This window comes from Lontra canadensis, unplaced genomic scaffold (genome assembly GCF_010015895.1).
Source record: "Lontra canadensis isolate GAN:19392208 unplaced genomic scaffold, GSC_riverotter_1.0 scaffold74, whole genome shotgun sequence".
NCBI lineage: Eukaryota > Metazoa > Chordata > Mammalia > Carnivora > Mustelidae > Lontra > Lontra canadensis.
Genome location: NW_022631068.1, coordinates 2,292,409 through 2,315,199, shown reverse-complemented (window position 1 = coordinate 2,315,199; position 22,791 = coordinate 2,292,409). Strand labels below are relative to the sequence as shown.

The window sequence follows — 22,791 nt, the reverse complement described above, 5'->3', positions numbered from 1 at the left end:
CATTTACTTGGATTCTGTGCCTTTTATGAAGTAGATATAGTGCTTCTATAACAAAAGTACAATGAGGATTGGAAGAAGTAATGATACCAATACCCTCCCTTTGTGGAGCACCTACTGTACGCCAAGGACCATAAGGTACTTCACATATATTATCTCCCATCTTCATGAGAGTCCCTCAAGGTACATACTGTTAGCACCTTTGGACCCATGAGGAACCTTGGCTCAGAGAGTTAGTGACTTGCCCCAGGCCACACGTCTAGTAAATGGCAGAACCGGGATGCGAAACCATGACTGACTGGCTGCACCTGTTCTCACTCCCCATGACCAGACTTCCTCCTGAGAATCCCAGAGAGAGGGGTGCCTGGGTGGCTCAGTGCGTTGAAGCCTCTGCCTTCAGCTCTGGTCATGATCCCAGGGTCCTGCGGTCGAGCCCTGCATCGGGCTCTCTGCTCGGCGGGGAGCCTGCTTCCCCCCTTCTCTCTCTCTGCCTGTCTCTCTGCCTACTTGTCATTTCTGTCAAATAAATAAATAAAATCTTAAAAAAAAAAAAAAGAACCCCAGAGAGACACATGAATAAGAGCAGGAGGCCAAGAAGGACAGAAGAGACACACAGAAAGAAAGGAAAGACAAGGGGAAGGACACTGGCCCTCTGCTCAGATCAGCTTTGTGAACACTTGGCGACGAGAGGCCTGGAGATCCTAGGTAGGGCTGATCTGTGCATTGTGGTTAGCTCATCTGGGCATGCGCTGTGGAAGTCTACACTGCTCCAAAGTTGGTTTCTGACACTAAAGCCGTCAGGGTTGCCCCTGGGGTCTCCTGGCAGACAATCCCCACCTACACCACTCTGGGCAGGTGAGGTTCACTCCCCTTTTCCCTATAATCAGTGTGCGGTTTTTACAAATGGAGTGATCTTGAAATTCAACCAGTTTGTTAACTCTCATCTGTTAGGTTTTCTTAATGTCCCTGATGCTGCCTCGACTAGGCTTAAGGGGTACTATTAAGGTACCAGGTATACAGTACACCTTATACTAAGGTACTACGTCCTGTGAAGATATCAGAAAGGGTCCACTTCTATTTATGGTCGCAATCCAAAAGAGCTTCCAAGGCTTCGAGATGCAGGGTCTTCTGGGATGTAGGCTGCATGTGCAAAGCCAGGGTGACACAGGGCAAGAGGGGCCCTGAAGCAGGGACCTTGGCTCAGAGAATGAGGACTGTGAATCAGTGCTGGGAGGGTTGGGGTGGTCTCACCCTAGGCCTCCCTCTGGGCCTGGGGACTCCAAGGGAGGGGACAGGAAACCTCCTCCTGAAACCTCAGAGCCATCCACATCCCTGCCTGGACCCCGCACCATCGCCTGGCCCAGCATCCTCCGGTGAGGCCTCTTCCTCCCTCATAGGTTTGGCTCCTCCTCACCCTGGGGCTCCCTGGGGCTCCCTACTGAACTCCCATTGGTCCCGAGGGAGGGCCTTGTGAAGGGATCCTGGTGGCACATAAATGTCCCTGGAGCCCCTTGAGGTTGCATGTCTGCCTCCAGCTGGGACTCACCACACTGGTACAGAGGACAGCAGAGCTCTGTGGTGTTCCTGTCCACGGTGAGCGCCTCTCCTTCCTGACACTCAGGGATTGGATCTGGACAGTCGCCACAGGCTGAGGAGGGGAGAGGAGCCACGGCCGTCACAGGAAGTCCCCCTCACAGGATCTTGGTACAAGGCAGGTTGCTGGGTTGGTGGGAGGGGTACCTAAAACCCAGCTGTGACAGGAGCTGAACTCAAGGAGCCTTTCGTGGCCTCATAGGGCCTGTCCTGGAGCAAGAATCTAGATCCTCCTTGTCTACCTAAAGTTTTACACCAAACAAACACCAATTTCCTCCTGCTAGTAATGGATGGGGTGAAGCCAGGCTTGGTTTCCTCTTCCTCCTTCCCTTTGTTCTGAACAGGAATCTCACCCTTGTCCTGTGCCCAGTCTATCTGGTGAGCCCCACAATTTCCTTCCCAGCCGTCCCTGGGAAATGTGTGAGGAAAGGGATGTCCGGGATCCAGCTGTGCACGCTGACGCCTGCCGGCATGTCTACCCACCACAGAAGTAAGAGGGGCAGCACGAGTCCCCCAGGCGACCCACAATCAGGATCTGGTCCTGGCGGCAGCTGGGGACCAGCTCTGCCTCACACAGGTCTGGGTCACACTCTGCAGAAAAGATAGAACTTAAATGCTGGGAGCAGACCCTGTCTGACCATGCCTGGGTCCCCAGCCTGGCTCTGCCCCAGTCCCTAACCAGAACCCAGTCCCCAGAGCTCCCCCCCCCCAGCTGCGGGGTTCCCCACTCCCCGGTGCTCCCTGCCTCAGAACCTCTCACCACAGCTGTAGCTGGGGCAGCAGGAGTCCTCCTGGAAGTGGGTGAGGAGTCGGTGGCCTGGGCGGCAGGTAGGGGCGAGGCCCTCACACAGAGTCTGGTTACACACTGGGCCAGGGGCCACAAGGCATGTCACCTGGAGGCTAGGAACCCTCCCACCCCCACCTCCTGGCCTCCAGTACTCCCCAGCACCTAGAAAGCTTGTCTTCATTTCTCAATCTCCCCAGAACCTACATTCTAGGAAGGGGCCTCAGAGCGTCACACAGAAGGTCCAGGGGTCGACAGAAGAGCATTAATTGTTAATATTCATCGAGATGGGCCAAGTGCCAGCTGCTGTCCTAGATCAGTATCAACTTCTAGAATCTCACAACCAGCCAGAAAGCAGGGACTATGATCAGTCTCGTGCTATAGCAGAACCAGCTAAGGCACAGAAGACATTAAATGATCGCTGAGGTCGTGAGGCTGCAAAATGGCAGAAGAGCTGTCCAGGCTGCTCAGGTCCATAGCCTGTGCCTTCAAGCCCTACCTCATGCTGCTTCATGAAGGGGGCTCCTCTCCTCCAGGTGGGGTTCTCCCTGCTTGCAGCACACCCCACACATGCCCCTTTGATTTTCCCAAGCCTTGTCCTATCCATCAAGGTATGCAGGGGGAGCCAGCACCCTTTAACCATCTTAGCGGTTGAGGTTGAGGGAAGTGAAAGGCGGGACTTACCACAAACCGTCCCCAGGCAGCAGGGATCCTCAGTGGGCAGGAGCAAGGCCACCTCCCCAAAACGTGGGCAGGTCTCAGGGCGGGGCCCCGGGCAGCCCAAGTCCACTGGGACAATGGTGTTGGGAGCCTGGCACTGGTGCTGGCAGCATCCACTGAGGGAGCTGTTCCAGGTCTCCCCCAGGGCCCGAGGCACGCCCGTGCTGTCGGTGCAAGCTGCAGTGGGGGACAGGGTGGGGCACAAGGGACTGAGGTGGGTGGGAAGACCCAGACCATCCCAGGCTTGACCCTCCCTGGGACACTGATCATCCCCAAAGCAGACCTGGAGGGGGGCAGATGGGCCTCGGCCATGGGTGGCAGGTGGGATGAGGAGACCCTGGGGTGAGGTCAGCTTTGGAGGGCCCCACCCTGGCCGGGAAGGGACCTACCACACTTCTCCTCGGGGACGCAGAGCGCCGAGTGGCGCCGGTGCAAGAGGGTGCCCTCGGAGCAGACACAGCCCTCACCCAGCACCTGGCACTGCTCTGCGTCGAGCGGGCCCAGCAGCCCATCCTGGCACGTCTTGGGGGGCTCGCAGGCTGCCACACATGCCTGGTAAATGGAGTCGCTGGAGCACAGGAAGGCTGCAGGGGCACAGTGGGCAGCAGGCTGGGCTCAGACCCCAGGCAGAGTGAGGAAGGGCCTCAGAGTGTCATCTGGGCCTCAGCAGAGAGTGCAAAGCGGTTTGGTGTACCTGCCTCCCTTATCTAGATCAGAAGGCAGCAAAGCACAACCCATGGCCAAATCCAGCCTCCTACGGACTTTGGCAAATAAAGTTTTATTGAAACACAGCCACACCCAGGCACCTGCCTATTATATTTGGCTGCTTTTGCACCCCTAGGGCAGAACTAATTGTGACAGAGACAGTAAAGCCTGAGAAGCCTCAGTTATTTACCATCTGGCCCTTCGCAGGAAACATCTGTCAAATCCTTGCTTTAGATCAGTGTTTTCAAATTTTCTTGACCTTAGAAAGTATATTTTACACTGTGGTCCGGTACACACGGCCATGCAGAACAGTGGTCCTTAAACCTCAAACAGTGGTCCTTACAGAGGACTCATTTGGGAGCTTTGGAAATCCCCTTGCCAGGACCCCACCCACAGCAACTGAATTAGAATCTCTTATTGTGGGGCGCAGCATTCGTACTTTTTGGAGTTCCCTAGGGATTTTAAAGGATGGCTTAGGATTGAGAATTACTGATATATATATATATTTTTTGAAACTCTTTTTAGAGCATTACTGATATATTGAAACAAACTTGTTCACAAAACAACATTTACTCAAAAAAAAAACCCCCCAAAACAAAAAACAATATTTACTCTTTCTAGGTAGAGTACACACTAACATTTTCTATTCTGTTGCATATTTTGAACATGGTGTTGACCCCCAAAGTTGGTTTCATACCCACAGTGTGGAAAACACTACTCTAGATGACTTTGTCTTTTCATCTTTTATCTGTCGTGGTATTCTAGGCGTGGTCCTCCTGTGAGCTCCTTCTAGCCTATCTGGATGTGTCCACATTTATAAATCAGAGTGCCCTAGGCCGGTCCACCCCTGTTTACACCACCAGTGCAAACGTAATGGGATGGGGAGGGGTGGCTCTCACTTCCCTTCTCAGGCAAGGAAGGGAGAGACGGAAGGAAGAGAAAGATGACAAAGAAATTAAAAGAAAGGCAATACATCCTGGATGGTAACCATGTGGTGGGCCTGCAGGAGACACTCGGCACACATTACCTCATGTTACCTTCAAACCGACCCTAGGGGGAGCCGTTATTACTTTCTTCATTTTACAGAGAAGGAGAAGAGATTCAGGTAAGTTAAATAATAAGCAGATAATATTCATTGGACTTATTAATCTACATTATAATAAAAATAAATGTGTTAAATTATTCATAGATGGATTTATATTTATTATATAGTATATTAAATATGTTTATATTGTATCTTATATTAAATAAAAATACACTTATTTATTTATGTATTTATCATAGATGTATTGGTAAAATATTTCTTGAATTACAGAGTAATATCAATGAATGAATGAATAAATCAATGACTAACAGGGGCAGGAGCGTCAGAAGCCATGGAGGAGACACCTGTCCTCCCCACTCCCGCTCAGGCCCTGACTCACGGCAGTAGTCAGAACGTCGCCACTCGATGCACACGTGGAATTTGTGGCACATGGCCACGTACACCGTCAGTGCCACGCAGGGCTGTTGCACGTACTTGGTGTCCCGGATCCACAGCTCACAGAACGACTCTGGTGGCACCTGGGCACGCCAGACAGCGCTGCTCCCCCTGATTCCCCATATCCCCGGGCCCGGCTCCTCCCAGCCCCGCCCAGGCACAACAACCAGCTTCTGGAGACTCGTGATCTGGCCCCAGGTTCAACACCTCTGGGGAGCTGCCCTCTGCAGGTAGAGACTGCCCTTCCTAGCCTGGGAGGTCCCCCCACGCCGGGCCCCAGTGGGTACCTACAAAGCGGTGGCAGGCGCTGAAGGTGCGGTTGGACACCATGCGAAGGCAGGGAGAGCAGTCCGCTGTGGCACAGCTGTCCGGGCGGAAGCGGGTCTGGCCCACCGAGGTCAGGGAGCTGGGCACCTGCCAGCTGTCCAGAAAGGGAGCGGGGTCCTCAGCCTCACCCACCACAGAGCCGTCCTCCAGAGTGAGGTCGTTGGCTGCATCCCCATCACAGATGCCTGGAAAGGGAAGGAGGATCCCAACAGCCATAATGATTACCACCACTCCCAGGTCCCTGGATGTCCCTTTGCATATTTCTTACAATAATTCTTTGAGGTTGGTATTACTATTATCCCCCTTTTACAGATGAGAGAAATGAGGCACAGAGAAGCTAAGAAACCTGTTGTGTAGGAAGATATCATCATTCTTAGGAGACAGACACCAAGGTATTTAGAGATAGAGGGATACAATGTCTCCGACATACTTTCAAATCACTCAGAAAAATGCATTTATGTAAAAACAGCATAACATAGAAAAGTGAACATATAAAAATCATATATGTGTGCATGCATATATATACACATATGTATACCTATGTGTGGTTTTTATACACCTTTATACACATCTAAACACATTTTATACACCTCTGTGTACACACAGAGGCAGGAAAAGCAAATGTGGCAAAATGTGAACCCTTGGTAAATCTGAGCAAAAAGTAAATGGGAGTTCTTTATAGTAGCTCTGACGTTATATGAAAATTTAAAATGACTCCAAGAAAATCTGCCTTAGCGGAGACTGCTAGCTAAGTGTAACTCCTCTTTCCTCTTCTTCCCGGACAGTTCTCTAGCCTGTTTTTCCCAGGATCTCCTGGGGCTGGGGGAGCCCATGCTAAGTGAGGAGGAGGGTGAGGGGTACTGCGGCCGGGCTGGTCCATAAACATTCTTTGACTCTCTGACTCTTTTTCCTGCAGTGGAGTTGGAAGTGTGTGTTGAGAATGGCAGAGCCACAAGATGGAGGGAGTCTCCACTTGGGAATTTTTGTATGCCCGAAATAGACTTCTGTCAGGTCGTAAGGCATTGAAATGGGGGTGGGGGCTGAAGTTTCTCTGTCACAGCTTCTAACATGACCTTAACTTTCAGCTTCCTCTCTCGCATTCTAGGCTCCCCACACACACTTCCCTGCCCTTGACCTTCTTATGCTGCTCCCTCTGCCTGAAACACTTTCTCAGATGCCCTTCGAAGGCACCCGTCCACGACCTTCCAGTTCTGTAGAACGGATTTTGGTTTGGCTGGGCTGTCTTGCTCTGAGTGCAAAGATTCATTTTCCTTTAGATAAATTTTCTCACTCTCCCAGTAGTTCTCCCTGGTCCCCAAGCAGGGTGTCCAGGACACAGAGTGTTAGTTTGGATAAAAATTGGCTGACTTCTGCTCTCACACCTCCAGCTACCAGTTTCATGAATGTAAAGCATGATTTACTCAAAACCTTCAGATTTTATGGTCCTAGTGGTTGCATTTTTGGTCTTGACATTGAGTCACTGAAGGGTGTCCTGAGTATCCTAGGGAGGAGATTACTGCTGAGGCCAGCACTCCCTGCCAGGCATAAAGAGTGGAAGCAAGACATGGTGAGAAAAAGATGATGGAGTGGTGGCAGCACTGTGTGTGTGTGTGTGTGTGTGTGTGTGTGTGTGTGTGTGTATGTGTGTAAAGAGATATACTTGTATCAGTAAGTCAGTAAGAACAGAGGTTTCATAAAACAGTGATTTCTTCTGTTTTGCCTACTATCTGTCCTGTGACTGGCACACGGTAAGTAATGAAAGAATGAGCAGAGAGCAGACTTACACATGTTAATTCACGTGAAGAAGGCATTTTGAATACAGGGGTGTGAACGTCAATGATCAAAACGGTGCAGATTTATGGACATACATGTATGTGTTTATGGAACACAGAAGTGCTCCTCTGTTCTCTGGCATCATAATGTCCTGTCACAGAATGTCCCGTGGGGGAGCAGCTGTCCACACTCAGACTCCCCCTGCACACCCCTTCTCCTTATCAAAACACATCCGGTCCCTAAGGGCACACTCCTGCAGTCACGTTGGTGTCTGAAGAGCCCCAGTGTTGTGGCAGCTCTGCTGTGTGAGTTGGGGCAAGGTGCTTAACCTCTCTGAGCCCCCTTTCTTTTTTAGTTCAATGGTCATCTCTTAGGGTTGTTAGGTCGGTGACCTGCAATAAGTGAGATCAGAGTGTGGAAGTGCTTTGTGAAGTGCCCAGGCCTATGCAGACAGGAAGGATTATCTGGTATTAGGAAGCTATCCGGGAAGCCGACAGACAATCCCAGTTAAAGTGACAACTGGCCGAGGCCAGAGCTCTGAGCCGTCTCCCTGCTGGCAGCTTCAGCCTCAGAACACCAGACACTAGGTCTCTCTCCCCTGGCAGCCATGCTGCTTCTACCTTTGGCCTGGCCTTCTGTCCCAGCTTTCCCTGGGTTCACATAGGGGAACCTATGTTGGGAGACAGAGGTGGACCCAAGAACCATCCCCTCTCCCCCAGCTGGGTCCCATCTCACCGCATAGGCCATGGCCCTGGGCCTCACTGGCTTTGCTGGCCTCCAGGACCATGAGTCCTGAGCTGTGCAGCCACTGGATCTGGATGTGTGACGGGGTCCGGATCACGTACATGTGGCCTGTGTCCTCAATTCTGAATCCGTGTCTGCTCACAGGGGGCCAGACGGGCTGTGAGTCCACAGTCACCTTGTTGGGGGAGAGTGTTCAATGTGAGCACAGCTTGTCTGTCCGTCCACCCACCCATCCACCCAACCATCCATCTATCCATCCACCCACCCACCCATCCATCCACACATCTATCCAACAAACAGTATCAAGCTATGTAACAGGCTCTGTTTCAGGCACATGTGGCCAAGACACTGTCCAAGTGGCATCAAAGAATTCCGAAACCATTTTTATGAGAAAATGATAAAACAAAAAGACATAATAATGGGAGACAGGTTGCATCTCTGTGCCCAAACAAACACACACTTTGACGCTTTGTAATTACTCTCCTTCTTTCCTGATTCTGCTCAGGTCATTTCTTCTGGGGGATTTTCCCCAAGTCTCCAGCCTCTAGCTTGGACACCCTTTCTCTGGGGCCTCCTCATCTCTGTGCTGACCTCTGTTTGCTCCCTCATCGAGGCACCAGATCCACCTTTGAATACCCAGCACCTGCCTTTGGGCCCGACATAAACCGGGGTCTCAATGTTTGTTAAATATGCAACACACCCTAATTCTCTTGACCATTTTACAGTCACAGCTACAACCTCTGCTACATATTGAAAAGGTTACATTGGTATATACTATGGATTAGTAGTTTTACTTTGTAGAAATGGGAGATTAAAAGATTAGAATCTTAAAATATTTATAATGACTTTATACCTCCCTCTCCTAGAGGAATCACTGTTTTATTAATCACTTTGCAAATTATCCAGGACAGGAACTTCGGTGTTGGGAAACTTTGACCTTGGGAAATCCCTGGAGCTCTCAGCCTGAGCCTTCCTAGCTATGCAGAGAGGGGATGGGGCTCCATGGACCTGGAGTGGCCTCCCAGGTCTGGGAATGAACAGTCACATTTAAGAACTTGGGCTTTAGCTTCTGATCAAGATGGGGTAATAAGGACTAGATATACCTTCTTACCTTAAACAACCAAAAAAACCCTGACAAATTATATGAAACGATAGTTTTCAGACATTGAACAGTTGGCAGCACAGGAGAATGATTGCTGAGAAAGGGGAAACAAATGAGGTGAGCCTTTTGCATTATTTTTCATTGGAAGGGTCCCTCTCCCTCTCCACCCTTGCCCCCCAGTCATGAGCAAGACCCCTCCACCGCTGGATGCCCTGCGGCTTGCCTGATCGCAACCCTAGGAAGACTGGCTCTCTGATGCACTCACCTTCCGGCTGAAACGGTCAATGGTGACCTGATGGGTCAGGTGAGTCACATTCAGCATCACCAGGCAGAACGGGGGCCAGTTCAGGTGCCCCTGCAGAGAGAGCCCAACCCTCATCAGCTTGGAGCCCAGTCCTTGTTGCCTCCTCCTCCTCCTGCTGGGGAGCCCCTGTGAGCATACTTTCCCTGCCACCCCCTCTCAGTCTGTCAGGGGCACTGGTTGGGGCTGGGCAGATGGTGCACAGAATCCCAGGGAGCATGTCTGGTTCTACCTGACCTCCTGTAAACCCAGCCAAAACAAAAAGCAAAAACAAACCGAAAACCCTGCCTCCTTCCACCCGGCTCATGAGGGTACCCTAGTAGGTGATTCTCTGTGGCCAGCATCCTTGGCCATAGGCCACATGGCTGGAGTGGCATCCCAGCTCCTCTGCACTCGGGTGCCTCCCACCTGGGCTTAGGCAATGGGGATGAGCTGGGAATGGTGCAGGCCCCAGAAAGGGCCACGAGGTGGTACACTCCACGAGCCCCTTCTCTATAGGGCCATTCCAGGAGACTCCGACAGACAGAGCTACAGGGTTTCTGTGTCTGTCCTTGCCTCTGGCACCCCTTAAAACCCAATTCATTGCTCAATCTCCCCTCCAAATCTTGTCAAATCCCGAGGCCCCAGCAACAAATGCAGTCGGGGACAGTCACCAGGTTGGCACTTTTGCAGTCAAGGACATGGACGGTGACCATTTCTTTGGGGCTCTGGGTGAGGATGTAGATGGCCTCCTTGAACAGGGCTGCGTGGCTCCCATCAAAGGTCACGAAGCTTAGATCAGGGAAGATTGAGCACCGGCCTGCGGGAGGGGCAAGGATGAGAAGATTAACAGATGCTTCTGGGGTCCCAGGCCACCCAGGTACGTAGTGCAGGCACCTTGGCCTTTGCCCAAGTGATTCAGAGGCCCTGGGGGCTGGAGAGTCGCTCAGCAGGCACCACAGAGATGAGGCTGCAAGAGTAGGGACCTGCCAGTTCAGGGGTCACAATGAGACAAGATGTCCCACAGGAGAATGCATTCAGGTCGGAGTTACCCTAAGGCCAAGGAACACCCAGGGAAGGCGCCGAAGTCACGTTTGGGGAGGATCCGGTGGACCCCAGGACTCACAGGCACATTCCCACAGGGGGCAGCAGCGGTCCCCGCCCACCCTCACTGCGAGGCCCAGGACCCCACAGCGAGGGCGTGTGGCACCCTGGGGACAGTGCTGGGACTGGTTCACTCGGATCAGCTGGCCCTCCAGGCAGATGTGGCGGACGCAGTCCTGCTCAGCGATTGGCTGGGGCACAGGGTGGAGAGACAGCGTGAGTGCCCAGCCTACTACTGAGCCCCTCACTACCCATCCCTCCCCCCACCCCCATCCGAGGCTAAGGGCATAAGACCTTTTCCAATGTCAATTGTAGCAGGACAGGGGACCCAGAGGTATAACTACTAGGGAATGGTGTCGTCACCCTCAACCCACCCAACATGCCCCTCAGGGGCCTGGGGACGAGCTGAGCATGAGATTGGGGATCAGGTACTGAATCCCCGGGGTTTCTGCGTATCTGTCCAGCCCTGGTAGAGAGGTCCAGTTACACAGATGTGCAGACATGCAAGCTCAGACTCAGAGAAACCTGAGCAAACCCACGCATGCACAAGCATGCGCACATGCACATGCACAATCTTTCTTACAAATGTAGACCTACACTGTCTCGTGACACCATATAGCACACACACACAGAGATATGATTGCTCGCCCTGAGTCTCACACATGTAAACTTCGCACATACAGTCCCACATGACTCTATGGATTCAAATATACACCCCCCAGCACACTCATGTTTCCATGCTCTGGTGTCACACTAAGTCATCCAATTGGCCCTAGGGAAATGGTGAGACTCTGCCATGACATCAGGGACCCAGAAGAGCCTGCAGAATTTGTCAGCTCCAGAGTGTGGGGCAAGCCTGAGGGCGGTGACTGAACCGCCATCTTGCAGCCTGGTGGTTGGTAAAGGAGAAGCTGCCACAGGCCGTGAGGAATGTGACGCCATGATGGTGTCCCAGCCAAGTGGCCCAGGAGAGAGGGGCATGAGGGGACCACACTGGGGTGGCCTGATAGGTCACTCACGACACAGGTGGGAGATGTGCTTTCCTCAGTGGTGGTTGTTAAGGTCTCAGCCGAACTCGCTGCGATGCTCTGCGCGGGGGCTGAGCGCCCAGACTGCTTGGTGGTGGCCTCGGCCCCCAGTTCTGCGGGAAGCCGCGGTCCAGCCGGGGTTCCATGGGCCTGAGCCAGCTGAGGGAGCAGAACGAGTGAGCTCTCTCGGGAGGCGGTCCTGGCCGAGACACGACTCAGGGGATAGGATGTGGGCACCAGTGGCACTGTGGCGGCCCAGGGGCCGTCAGCCTCCGGGGCCAAGGCAGCCAAAGTGTGGGCCACAGCAGGTGTGAGTTCTGTGGGCACCCCCTGGGCAGGGCCATATATCCAGGGGGGCAGAGACACTTGCTTGGACAGAATGGCCATCTTCTCTGTGGTGCTTTTGTGTGGGGCAGCAGAGAGCGTGGGGGCTCCCCCCTCAGCCATGGCCACGACTCCAGAGACTGGCAACGTGGCTCCCAGAAGCAGGCCAGGTACCGTGCCTGCTGCCTGAGGGGCTATATGGCTGGGCAGGCCTACCTGGGCCACGACAGCAGGGGTGAGAGGCGGTGCTGAGCTGAGGGTCTGCATAGGTGGGGTTGTGGCCATAGTGGGAGATGTGGCCTGCTGCCGGAGTGGAAGGGTGATGACAGAACCCTTGGACCTGGGCGTGGCCACTGGGGCAGATGTGCCCACCTTGGCCAAGGGCAGGCTGGTATCGAGAGGCAGGCCAGAGAGGAGCTGGGGTGGCCGAGTCAAATCCACAGACATGAAGGGAGTGACCCCCAGCCCGTGAGTGAGTGTGGACGGGCTGGTGGCAGCTGGGGTCCCCGGGGGCAGAGCTGGAGGCCCGGTGGCTATGGTAGTTTGCCGGGTGGGGTGGAGTGGGGCAGTAGGGATGGGTCTTGGAAGTGAGGGTGCTGGGGTGCCTGAGGACTGGCTGGGCCCAGGCTGCTTCTCCGTGGGTGGCGCCGTCTCCACTCTCTTGGTAGCCAGAGCACTGACAGGAACCTGCTGTGCTGTTGTCCTAGCCTTAGCTGGGAGGCTGCTGGGCCTTGAAATGCTTTGGGCCTTTGTGGGCTGGGGCATCCCTGTCTTGTTCATGACCTTTGTGATTGCAGGTGTCAGCAAAGTCTTATGGGATCCCAAGGAAGTGGGAGGCCTGGAGGTCACTGCAGGGGAAGCCACAGGCCTGGAGGAGGAACTCGTAGGCAACTCCAAGCTTGGGAAGGGCTGGAGCGGGGTGGTCCTGATAGGCAAAGAGCCAGGGCCTGGGACTGTCACGGCTTTGGTCATGAGTGGGAAGCGAGGTGCCGGGGGTGACCGGGCTGACTCTGTGATATTGGGGCTCCCTGAAAAGGTCACAGTCACCCTCGTCGTCTTCACAGCCCCTGACCCTATACTAGGTGTGGGTGTCTGCTGCGAAAGGGAGAGGGATGAGGATTCTGGGGTAAGGGTGGTAGCCAGGTGGCTGGTTGTCTCTCCCATGCTGGCTGGGGCCTCTGTGGCGGGGACAGGGAGGTTAGATGAAGTGACCCCCGGTGGCAGCTGCAGAGTGGCCTGTGTGGGGCCTGGAGTCAGCTCTGGCCCCTCAGTAACTGCCATGGGTGGATTCAGAGCTGTGGTGAGTGGGGCAGCGGGAGCATGCACTGGCTTGTGGGAGGGGGGCCCGGGTGCTTCCTGTGGAAACTGCAGCTCCTTGCCACTGAGAGTGGGCAGCTCCTGACCGGGAGGCAGGGTCTGGTCGCCAAGAGACTCTGTGGGGACCAAAACCATGGGCTCCACACCTGGGGCAAAGAGAGAAGCAGCTCAGACAATGGGACGCCTGTTGCCTGCCCCAGGGGGGTCTTCACTGGGCAGGGCTGTGAGGTAGGGTTCCTGAGCCAACAGCCTAGGTGAGCATGGGGGAAGGCAGCCTCCAGCCGCCAGTCAGGCAGCCTGACCAACCCAGGGGCTTCTGTTGTGTGGGACTGGAGGACTCCGCAGGTCTGGACTCTGCCCCATCCCTCAAAGCCCGAGCTTGGAGCCAATGGACCTCTGGTCTGCCTTTGCCAGTACTGCATTCCTACCATCTGATCCCAAGCCAGTCCCCTCTCCACTCTGGGCCTCATTTTTCTCTCTGTTCAGTGGGAAGAATAGACTGGATGGGGTCCCTGCCTACTCTAAGGGTCTCTTCCAGAGGCTCCTATGCTGACCCTGCTTCTCCAGGGACCTGGGAACTCTGGGCATGGTTGGTCAAAGCAGAAGCTGGAGATTTAGAGGAAATCTGAGGGAGGGATGAGAAATCTGGGCCACTCACAGTCCTCCAAATAGACACATCTCTGTGTGACTTCATCCAGGACCTTGGGAGTGGAACAGGCAGGCACACAGCCTTCCACCCTGAGGACAGAGCAGGGAGCCAATTAGTAGCTGGAGACATGGGGGACAATCATTTCTCTCACATGGAGTGAGCACAGCTTCATCCCTCCTTATGACACACGTCACATGAACCCCCAGAGACACGTGTACAGAAGCACATACACCTGAACATGCACGTTGCACACTTTTGCACACTCATACTCTTCAGACCAAGAGAGAAACATGAACAAGGTCTGCTTATGCACACACCTGTGCACACACTCACACACGCTGCCACGTGTTTGCATTTAGGCACACTGTCCCACCCGCAAGGCTCAAAAACATTCACACAGACATCTGCACATCCATACAGGCTATCGAAACCTTCGTGCACACACAGCTGCACCAACCCCCAGATGCATACAGCTCACACACGTGTACACACGCACAGTTGTGTGCGGCCCACACATACTAGTATACCCACACGAATACACACACGGCTCAGCTGTTTGCACATCACACAAATCAATACTCACACATGCCCATGTCAGTCAGCTTCACTCTAGTACACACACACACACACACAAACACACAATGCAATCACGAGTACCTGTGAGCACACGCATACATCTCAGGACATGCTCATGCCTCTGCCCACAGACTACACACCCATTTGCACATGCACATGCTCAAACACACTGACATACACACCCGGACCCCGTGCTCCCTCACCTCGGCACGTCCTGGCAGCTAGCTGCCCATGGGTCCCGGCAGGTTTGGAAGCAGGGGCTGGCACAAGCATCATAGCGCCACTCACAGAGGGGGTAGGCAGCCCCTGAGGGCTTGGCATCTGGAAAGGTGAGCCGCACCAGAGTCCCAGCACTGAGGGAGACTGGGTACCAGCTCAGGGTCAGGAGACAGACACAGAGATAATCCTAGCTCCACCTATCCCCACCCTGCTCCATGGAAGAGACAAATGGACACATGTAGGAACAGCAAAGAAAAATATAATAAAATAAAAACCAACCTAAGGGGAAACTATTCCTGTGAGCAGGGGTCGGTGCCTGGGGGATCCTTGGGATGTGGCTGTGGGAACTTGGAGTAGGGGCTCAGAACCCTGTGGCAGGGAGGTACAAAGCAGGCAGGTGCAGCTGGGCTTTGAGGGTTAGCCAAAGAGAAGGTTGGGACCCCTGATCCCCTGCATAAGGTTGTCCTGTCACCCTGCTCCTCGGCGACCTTGATGGCCAGGCTTGCCCTGCACACTTGGTGGCTAAGAATAATAATAATGACAACAAAACCAACAGCCAACTCTTGAACAGCACCAAACACGACATTCAACATCTCGTAAGTTTTTCCTTATTAATGCTCACAGTAATCCTATGATGTAGCACTATTATTATCCCCATTTTATAGCTAAGGAAACTGAGGCACAGAAGATGCCAGGAAAATTACTCTCGCAGGAGAGATTCCCCCAAAAAAAGGTCCTGTGGCCAGTGCCTTGACAGATGAGGACTCCTCAGAGAAAGCAGGCAATGGGGGACATGGAGGCAGACGAGACCCCAGACCATCTTAACACGTGCAACCTGTCTCTGAAACCATGGCCTGACTGGGGAGACATGGGTGGGCTCTGAAGAAACCTGCTTTTCTAGGATCCTGGAGGCCAGAACTGAGAACTTACAGTTGGGGAGCACCAACTATGAACCAGGCCCAGAGCAAGGCCCATGATCAATGGGGGGGCTGGTTGGAAATATGTTTGTGAACATATATAATGGACCCATTCATGCAGCTCAAGGCGCCCGCACAGGCACAAACACGCATGTGCCCACGCAGGACAGAGAGGCCTGCCTGCAGTGGTAGAGAAATTGTGCTCACTTCCTCTAGGGTATAAGCAGAGAGCAAGCCCTTGGGGGCAGACCCACCTGCCAGGGGGATGGCAGAGCCCTGGAACCCCCTGGCCTTAGCTGGAAAGGGTGTGGAGCTGCCCCATCACTGCCCAGGGTCCTGGGCCTCCCACGGGGGACAGAGGGAGGCTGCTGGCCCCTCAGCCTGGTGCCCAGGGGGAGGTCTTTGAGCTCACAGGGCAGGCATGTGTCCCCATCAGCAAGAAACCTGAGCCAGTGGGCTCTGCAAGCTGCAGCCAGGAACCCTTCTTACCTCGTGTCCACAAAGGCTGCCCTATTTTTAGACCATGTAATTGGCCTATGGGTGTAGGCAGGACCCAGGAAGCTGGCTGGGCCCAGGCCCCACTGCCCATGGCTCCCCAGGCCACCAACATGGAGATCAGGCCACCTCCCATCTTAGGGGCAGCACCCAAGTATGGCATCCCCTTGCCAGGAGAGTGGGAATTCTGCCTCTTGGGGGCAGCTGGGAGGGTACGGTGGGAGAGGGCAGGAAGGGCGGTGTGAGGAGGGGCTGAGGCGATGGCGGGGTGGACACCTACCCAGAAGGCGGAAGAACGTGCCGCGGCGGAACACCTCTGTGTGCTCGTACAGCCGCAGGACCAGCGTGGGGCCCGACCCATAAAGGAAGGAGCCAGGCTCTGCCAGTGACTCCAGGGCCACGAGGCCAGCCTGCCACGTCCCCCGGTGCAGTGAGAAGGAGGCACGGCGGTGGAAGGCAGTGCTACCCTGCCACTTGGCCAGCTCCAGAGACCCGTTAGCTGTGACATGGAGGAAGAAGTTGGGTCTGTCTGCTGCCTCCAGGGACACCACATCCGGGTCTGTAAAGAGCCAGGTGCGTGAGGTGAGCGCAGGGAGGGGTCCAGAGGAGGGGCCGAGCTTGCTGTGCATATGCACTCAGTGACTCAAGACAGCCACCTGCCTGTGGAGTAGCTGGGCCCTGCTCCTCCACGCCTGCCTGCCCACTTCTGCCTGCCGGCCGGCCCTCTACACACACCACCCCTGCAGGAGGGAAGTGGAAGGTTAGAGAAGCTACCAGCTGCCAAACCTTGGGAGGTGTCTTCCTCCCACCTCCTTTCTCTGCTTCCTTCTTCTCTCCCTCCCTCCCTCCCTTTTTTCTCTCCCTCCTTTCCTTACTCTGTAAACATTTGGAGGATGCTCTGATAGTGCTGGGGAGACCTCAGTGAGCAGACCAACAGACACGGCCACCCTAGAAGAGTCACGTTCAACTGGACACTCAGGACAGGCTGGCGGGTGCTGATCTGACAGGTGTCAGTGACCCCAGCTTGGTCCTGCTCCACACAGAATCCCACAGGGTCCGAGCTGGCAGACTGAGGGAATGTGGAGTCCAACTCACAGATGGGAAAACTGACCCTGAGAGGAGAAGGGGCTTGCCCTGAGCCCCACGACTGGTCTCTGCTGTCCTCTCTCCTGTGTCCACAAAGGCCCAGTTCTAGAAAGCAGAGCTTGTTGCTGGGTGGATAACCCCCAAATCCACACAAGGAGGGGTCCAGGAGTCCCGGTCTGCCACAGCTGGCTATGACGTAAGTGAATGACTTAACGTGCCTGGGCCGTGGTGAGGGGCAAAAAACATGGCACAGGTGAAAGGCCTAGTGTGGGGCTCGATGTGTTTGCCCTCCCCGCACATGTAGCCCTGTCACACCCCCCGAACAGCTGTGAGGAGACAGGAAGCAACCAGAGGAAAGATTCATTATTGGTGGAAAAACACTAAGTAGTATCTGTCAAGAACTTACTATGTGCCAGGCATGATGCTAAGCAAGACCTCTGCCTGCTGGGTTATTAAATTCCAAGAGAGCTTAGTAGGTGGCAAATTCATTCCTCCTGCAGCTCATGTTTTCCGAGACCCTACTATGTGCCAGGTGCTGTTGTAGGCACAATCGGAAACAAAAGGACCAAAATCCCTGCCCTGATGGAACTTACATTTAAGTGGAAGGAGGATAAACATCATAAACAAGTAAAATCTGCAACAGGTCAGCAGGGGATGCTCTTGTTATTCCCATTTTACAGATGAGGGAAGAGAGACTCAAAGTCAAAGTGCCGGTGGAAGAGGGAGGCAGGATTAGGAGACCAGGCAGGCTAAGGCCAGATCCCACGATCTTCACCTCCACACAGTCGGCCGCAGGGATGGGACGCAGGAGCAGGCACGACCATATCATGCTCATATTGTGTCTGTCTCCTAGATGGGACTGTGGATTTCTGGTGGGCAGGGAAGTGTCTCTTCCATCCCTGATGCCCCAGTGCCCAGGTCTGTGCCTGGCCTGGGAATAGGGCTCAATGAACAGGAGGGAGGGGTAAAGGCAGGGAGGGAGGGATGAGGGGGAGGGGCGAGGTCATCATAACCAGGTAAGCTACAGACCCTCAGAATCTGAGAACTGGGGGCGCCTGGGTGGTTCAGTGGGTTAAGTCTCTGCCTTCAGCTCAGGTCATGATCCCAGGGTCCTGGGATCGAGCCCCTGCATCGGGCTCTCTGCTCCGCAGGGAGCCTGCCTCCACCTCTCTCTCTGCCTGCCTCTCTGCCTACTTGTGATCTCTGTCTGTCAAATAAATAAATAAAATCTTAAAAAAAAAAAAAAAGAATCTGAGAACTGGAATTCTGAGACAGGAATAAACCCTGTGAGAAGTGTCTCGGGTCACAGGTCCAGTGGATGCTGGGATGGGCCTCATCCCTGTGGTTGGGGAGACACTGATTAGATGGGGCCAGCAGGTGCAGGGGTAGAAATGCTGATCACAGTGGTCACACACACTGGGACACACACAAATGCACAGGAAAGACTTCCCAGCACTGGCTGAACTGAGGCCTTGGCTGTCCCAGGGCCCAGCAAAAATACCATCCAGGGTTCCCTCTGTGCCAGGCAAGGTTCTTACCCCCCGTTCAGCACTACTGAACTCTGAAGGGAGGACAGTGCCCACTAAAGCGAAGCCAGTCAGGTCTGCGGACCGTCTGTGACCCAAGAGGCCATGGCTGGTTCTAGACGTGTCCCAGAATTCAGGATAATGACCTGAGCCCATTAAGAGCTGCTCTTTCATTCAGAGAAACAAGGCCCCCAGGAGTCAGTCCATCAGCCAGTGCCCCTCTGGACTTACAGTCTATCCAGTCTCCAAAATGGAGGGGAGGGGAGGAGGCCAAAGAGGAGGAGAAGCAGGAAGAGATGGACGACGGTGGGGACAGGGGAGAAGAGGGGGAGGAGGAGAGGGGAAAGAGGATTAAGAGTAGGAAGGAGGGGAAGGAGAGGAAGGAGCAGCTGCTGCCCCCATGCCTGACCAGAACACAGCAATGGTATAAAGCAAGGTCTAGAGGTACATCTGGACCTTGGCCTCCCTGCTTTTTCCAGGGAGAAAATGGAAGGTGTCCATTTGAACAGACTAACAGGCTGACCCAGAGGCTCGTCTCGGCTGGGAAAGGGGTACCTGTTGGAGCCCCACATTTCTCCAGAGACTGCAGACTGCTTAGGGTCTCAGTACCCTTCCCTCCCTCCACCAAGGGCTGCAGTGGGGCTGGAGGTAGGCCTTACCATGTGCCTTGGCCTTGTATAGTGCAGCCGTCAGCAGGAAGTTCACAATGTCTCCTGGAGCCACATCCTCTGTGCTCACGAGGACCACGGCACCGCCCACTGCCTTGCTGGTCACTAAGACACTGCCAGCAGCCAAGCTGGCCAGTTGGTACGGACCCTTACCTAGTGCTGGAAAGAAGGGGTCCAGTCGTGGGGCCTGCCTCCCTGGGCCTCTGCCCACCTCCCATCCTGCCAGAGGTGGGGAAAAGAGAGGGTACGAGAGAGCTACTTCCAGTCACTTCCCTTACCCTGGGCCCCAGGGAGCTCAGGTCCCCAAGAAGGAAAGGGCATGAGCTCTAGGCAGTCAGTCCCTAATGGGAAGTGACCCTCTGCACACCACCTGAATAATTTCACAGGAAACCTGGGAACAGGGCCACCCACGGGAGACCTCTGCCCCACCCCCATGCCTGCAGATGTCCCTCCACTGGCCTGTCCTGCAGCCACCGCTCTAGTCAGGATTGCCTCTGGGACTCAACCTCAGAGATGGTCTCTGTTCACTCAATGCCTGAGGGATGAATGTCAGTGGGTCTCAGTCTCAACATCAGTGTTTACCTACTTATCTCAAATGTGTCTTTTTGTGGCTCTTGGGTTCCTACCATTGCTGGTATAGGTTAGAGAGGGCCAGGGGTTTCCTAGACAGTTGCCTTAAAACCAACCTCCCTGCCTCTGGTGTCAGAGCCACCCTGCCCCAGACTCCAGGGCTTCCTCCCCACAGGTGCCCGAATCCCCTTTCTAGACACACTCCCTGCTGGGATTAATGGCTCCCCATTACCCTCAGGATGCACTCCAAGGGCCCAGCTTGAATTCAGGGACCCTTCACACCCCACACCCCACCAATTCCCCACACCCTTGGCCCGCCACCTTGAACTTCTCTAGGGCTTCCTTGAAAGAGCCATGCTGTGCTCTACCTCATGCCTGTCCTCATGCTGTCCGCCCACTCAGAGGAGTCCTCCGTGTTTTGTGCCTGGCAAACGCCTACTCAACCTTTGGGGCCCAGCTCAAATGTCACCTCCTTGGAGAAGCTCTCCCTGCACCCTCTCCCGCCACACACAAACGTCATCCCTCCTCCTCAGCACTCCACCAGCCCCTGGAGCACAGCCTGCCCTGCTCACGGCTCTTACGAGGGGGACCTGGGGGGCGGATACACGTGTGTCTCCTGGACCACAAGGGAAACCGGCAGCACTGAGCTAGTAAACGGACAACAGTAAGCTCTCAAACAAACAAACAAACAAAACCCCACTTTGCAGTGACTGCTGATTTCCACGGCTCACGGCCGGGGTCAGTTTCAAACCACCGGCCGAATGTCCGAGAGTAGGCACACCCCATGGCTTTCTAGGGCCCATGTCAGCCAGCTCCAGCTCCAGCTCCAGCGCACCGCCGGGACAGGTCTCTGTGACCACTGATTCCACAGCACCCAGCAAAGGGCCTGGACCGGAGAACATGTTGGTAGAAGAGCAGAGCAAGGAATGGATGGGTAGGAGGATGAGTAGGAGGACGATGCTAGAAACAGCTTGTCCTTTGCCAGTTACTGCCACCCAAAATGCCACAGAAGGGAGAAAACTCTTCTCGGAGCTGTCTCGCTGAAATGTCTTGCCTGATGTCAGCCAGCCCTTGCCTGTCCCAGGGACTGCAGTTCTGTTACGGGCTCATTCTTATTCATTATTCATTCTTATAAGGAAAGCTTCCTCATAGCCAGGAGGGAGCCCTTGGCCCTCGGGAGTCCCTGGGGGCTAACATTTTGGAGGGCCTGGAGTCCCTGAATTATCATTCTTCACCTTGGCCCAGCTCTTATCTCGCAGACCCCCTCACTGGTCTTCTGGTCTCTAGTCCGTCCCTCTCCATTTCGCCTGCTATGCTCTGCTGGTGGGACACGTCTCAACCCCAAATCTGATAATGCATGTAACTGAGGATACAGCTTGGGACTAGGCTCGTATAGGCCTGTTCCTGGCGTGGGACCCAGAAGGGGAGGGAGCGGGGCTCAGAAGTCAAAGATGAATGGTACCAAGGACCTGACAAGCATCTAACTCTGCCAGGATCTGACTTTCCACCCTATTGCCCGTCACCTTGGTGACTAAACTGAGTAATGAGCTCTCACACTGGACATTAGCCTCCTTTGGGTCTTTAGTTTCAACCGGTGTTTTCACCCTAGCTACTACAGAAGTTGGAGCAATTCCTGGCACCCTGTGACCTTGGCTAAATTGGAAGATGAATCTGACAGGCTGAACCAAGCTGTAGGTTTTGCCCCAGCCATCCTCAGAAAGAGCAGTTTGCAGTTGACTTCGCCTCTCAAACCTTCAGGAGACCCAAGACAATATTTTCATGAGCCTGATGAGCAAGTCTGTGATGGCCCTAGCGTGGCATACTGGTGGGAATGGGGTTTTTACTCCCTCATGAAGCTGCCCTGGGTGAGAACAACTCCCGGGAAGGTGGCCTGGCCTGGCCTCGAGAGAGGGACCGCAGGAGCTTCTAGAGACAGAGTTCTGGGGCAGCCCAGCCTCTACATGTCTGGTTCTCTCCACTCGGTGCGGTCCCTCCTTGCACCTTGTCACAGCTCTTCCAGGGTCAGCGGATGCTGTCACGGCAGCAGGGCGGGGCTGGTAGTACTCAGCGCCCCCAGGCTCCACTTGGGGCAGATGGGCTTACCTTTGTTAAAGAAGTCACAGTCATACGCTGAAAGAGAGAACAAGACTTCTTGAGAAGCCTGGAACAGATGGGTAGAGTCACGGCCCCTAGCATCCCAGCTGTCCTAGATCTGGCCTGCCTCCCAAACTCCAAGATCTAGTCATGGTCATTGGACTCAGATATCTTAAGGTAAAAGAAATACCAAAACTCCTTGTGTGCCCGGTGCAGAGCTCAAAGCCTGGCCTAGAGGAGGCACTCAGCATGTATCGAATGAGCGAATGGGTGAATGAGTGAATGTGTGTTGGACAGAATGGGGCATCTTGTGAGACCACCAAAGGGCAAGGTTAGAATCAAGGAGTGGGAACTCCAATCACAAATGTTGTGGCAGGTCCTGGAGGAATGCAAGCACAAGATAGAAGTTGGTACTTCAAGAACCTTCCGTGGAAGGGAATCAGGGCAAGGCTTTTTCAGGCCTCCCAGTGTAGTGTCCGTCAGGCTACAACAAGCTCCTCCAAGTGTGTGCTCAGCGCACCCTCTAGTGGCCCAGCTCAGCACCACAGCCTGTTGTCCAGGCATCTCAGCCTTGGATTCTGTAGTCTACTGCAGCAAACTGGGGGACCTTGCAGGGGCACCTAAAGCCAGAAGCAAGGCCATGAGGGGCCAGTTGGGTAGACCTGGGGTGAAGGCAGAGGAGGACCCTCCCTCACTCAAAAGCATGGTCTAAA

General features: G+C 54.3%; 1 protein-coding gene across 1 annotated transcript in view; it reads right to left on the bottom strand.

Moving 5' to 3' along the window:
• Positions 1 to 22,791, bottom strand: part of OTOG (otogelin) — an 80,299-nt gene that overhangs the window by 10,386 nt on the left and 47,122 nt on the right. Inside the window, exons 32-48 of the mRNA XM_032881248.1 lie at positions 22,088 to 22,114; positions 19,406 to 19,573; positions 16,415 to 16,693; positions 14,707 to 14,824; positions 13,937 to 14,016; positions 11,629 to 13,424; positions 10,632 to 10,800; positions 10,180 to 10,325; positions 9,491 to 9,580; positions 8,115 to 8,298; positions 5,571 to 5,791; positions 5,224 to 5,362; positions 3,484 to 3,678; positions 3,059 to 3,271; positions 2,351 to 2,455; positions 2,074 to 2,181; positions 1,544 to 1,645 (exon numbers count right to left, since the gene is read on the bottom strand). Of these exons, the coding sequence (XP_032737139.1) occupies positions 1,544 to 1,645; positions 2,074 to 2,181; positions 2,351 to 2,455; positions 3,059 to 3,271; positions 3,484 to 3,678; positions 5,224 to 5,362; positions 5,571 to 5,791; positions 8,115 to 8,298; positions 9,491 to 9,580; positions 10,180 to 10,325; positions 10,632 to 10,800; positions 11,629 to 13,424; positions 13,937 to 14,016; positions 14,707 to 14,824; positions 16,415 to 16,693; positions 19,406 to 19,573; positions 22,088 to 22,114 (4,140 nt within the window). The remainder of the gene's footprint in view (positions 1 to 1,543; positions 1,646 to 2,073; positions 2,182 to 2,350; positions 2,456 to 3,058; positions 3,272 to 3,483; positions 3,679 to 5,223; positions 5,363 to 5,570; positions 5,792 to 8,114; positions 8,299 to 9,490; positions 9,581 to 10,179; positions 10,326 to 10,631; positions 10,801 to 11,628; positions 13,425 to 13,936; positions 14,017 to 14,706; positions 14,825 to 16,414; positions 16,694 to 19,405; positions 19,574 to 22,087; positions 22,115 to 22,791) is intronic.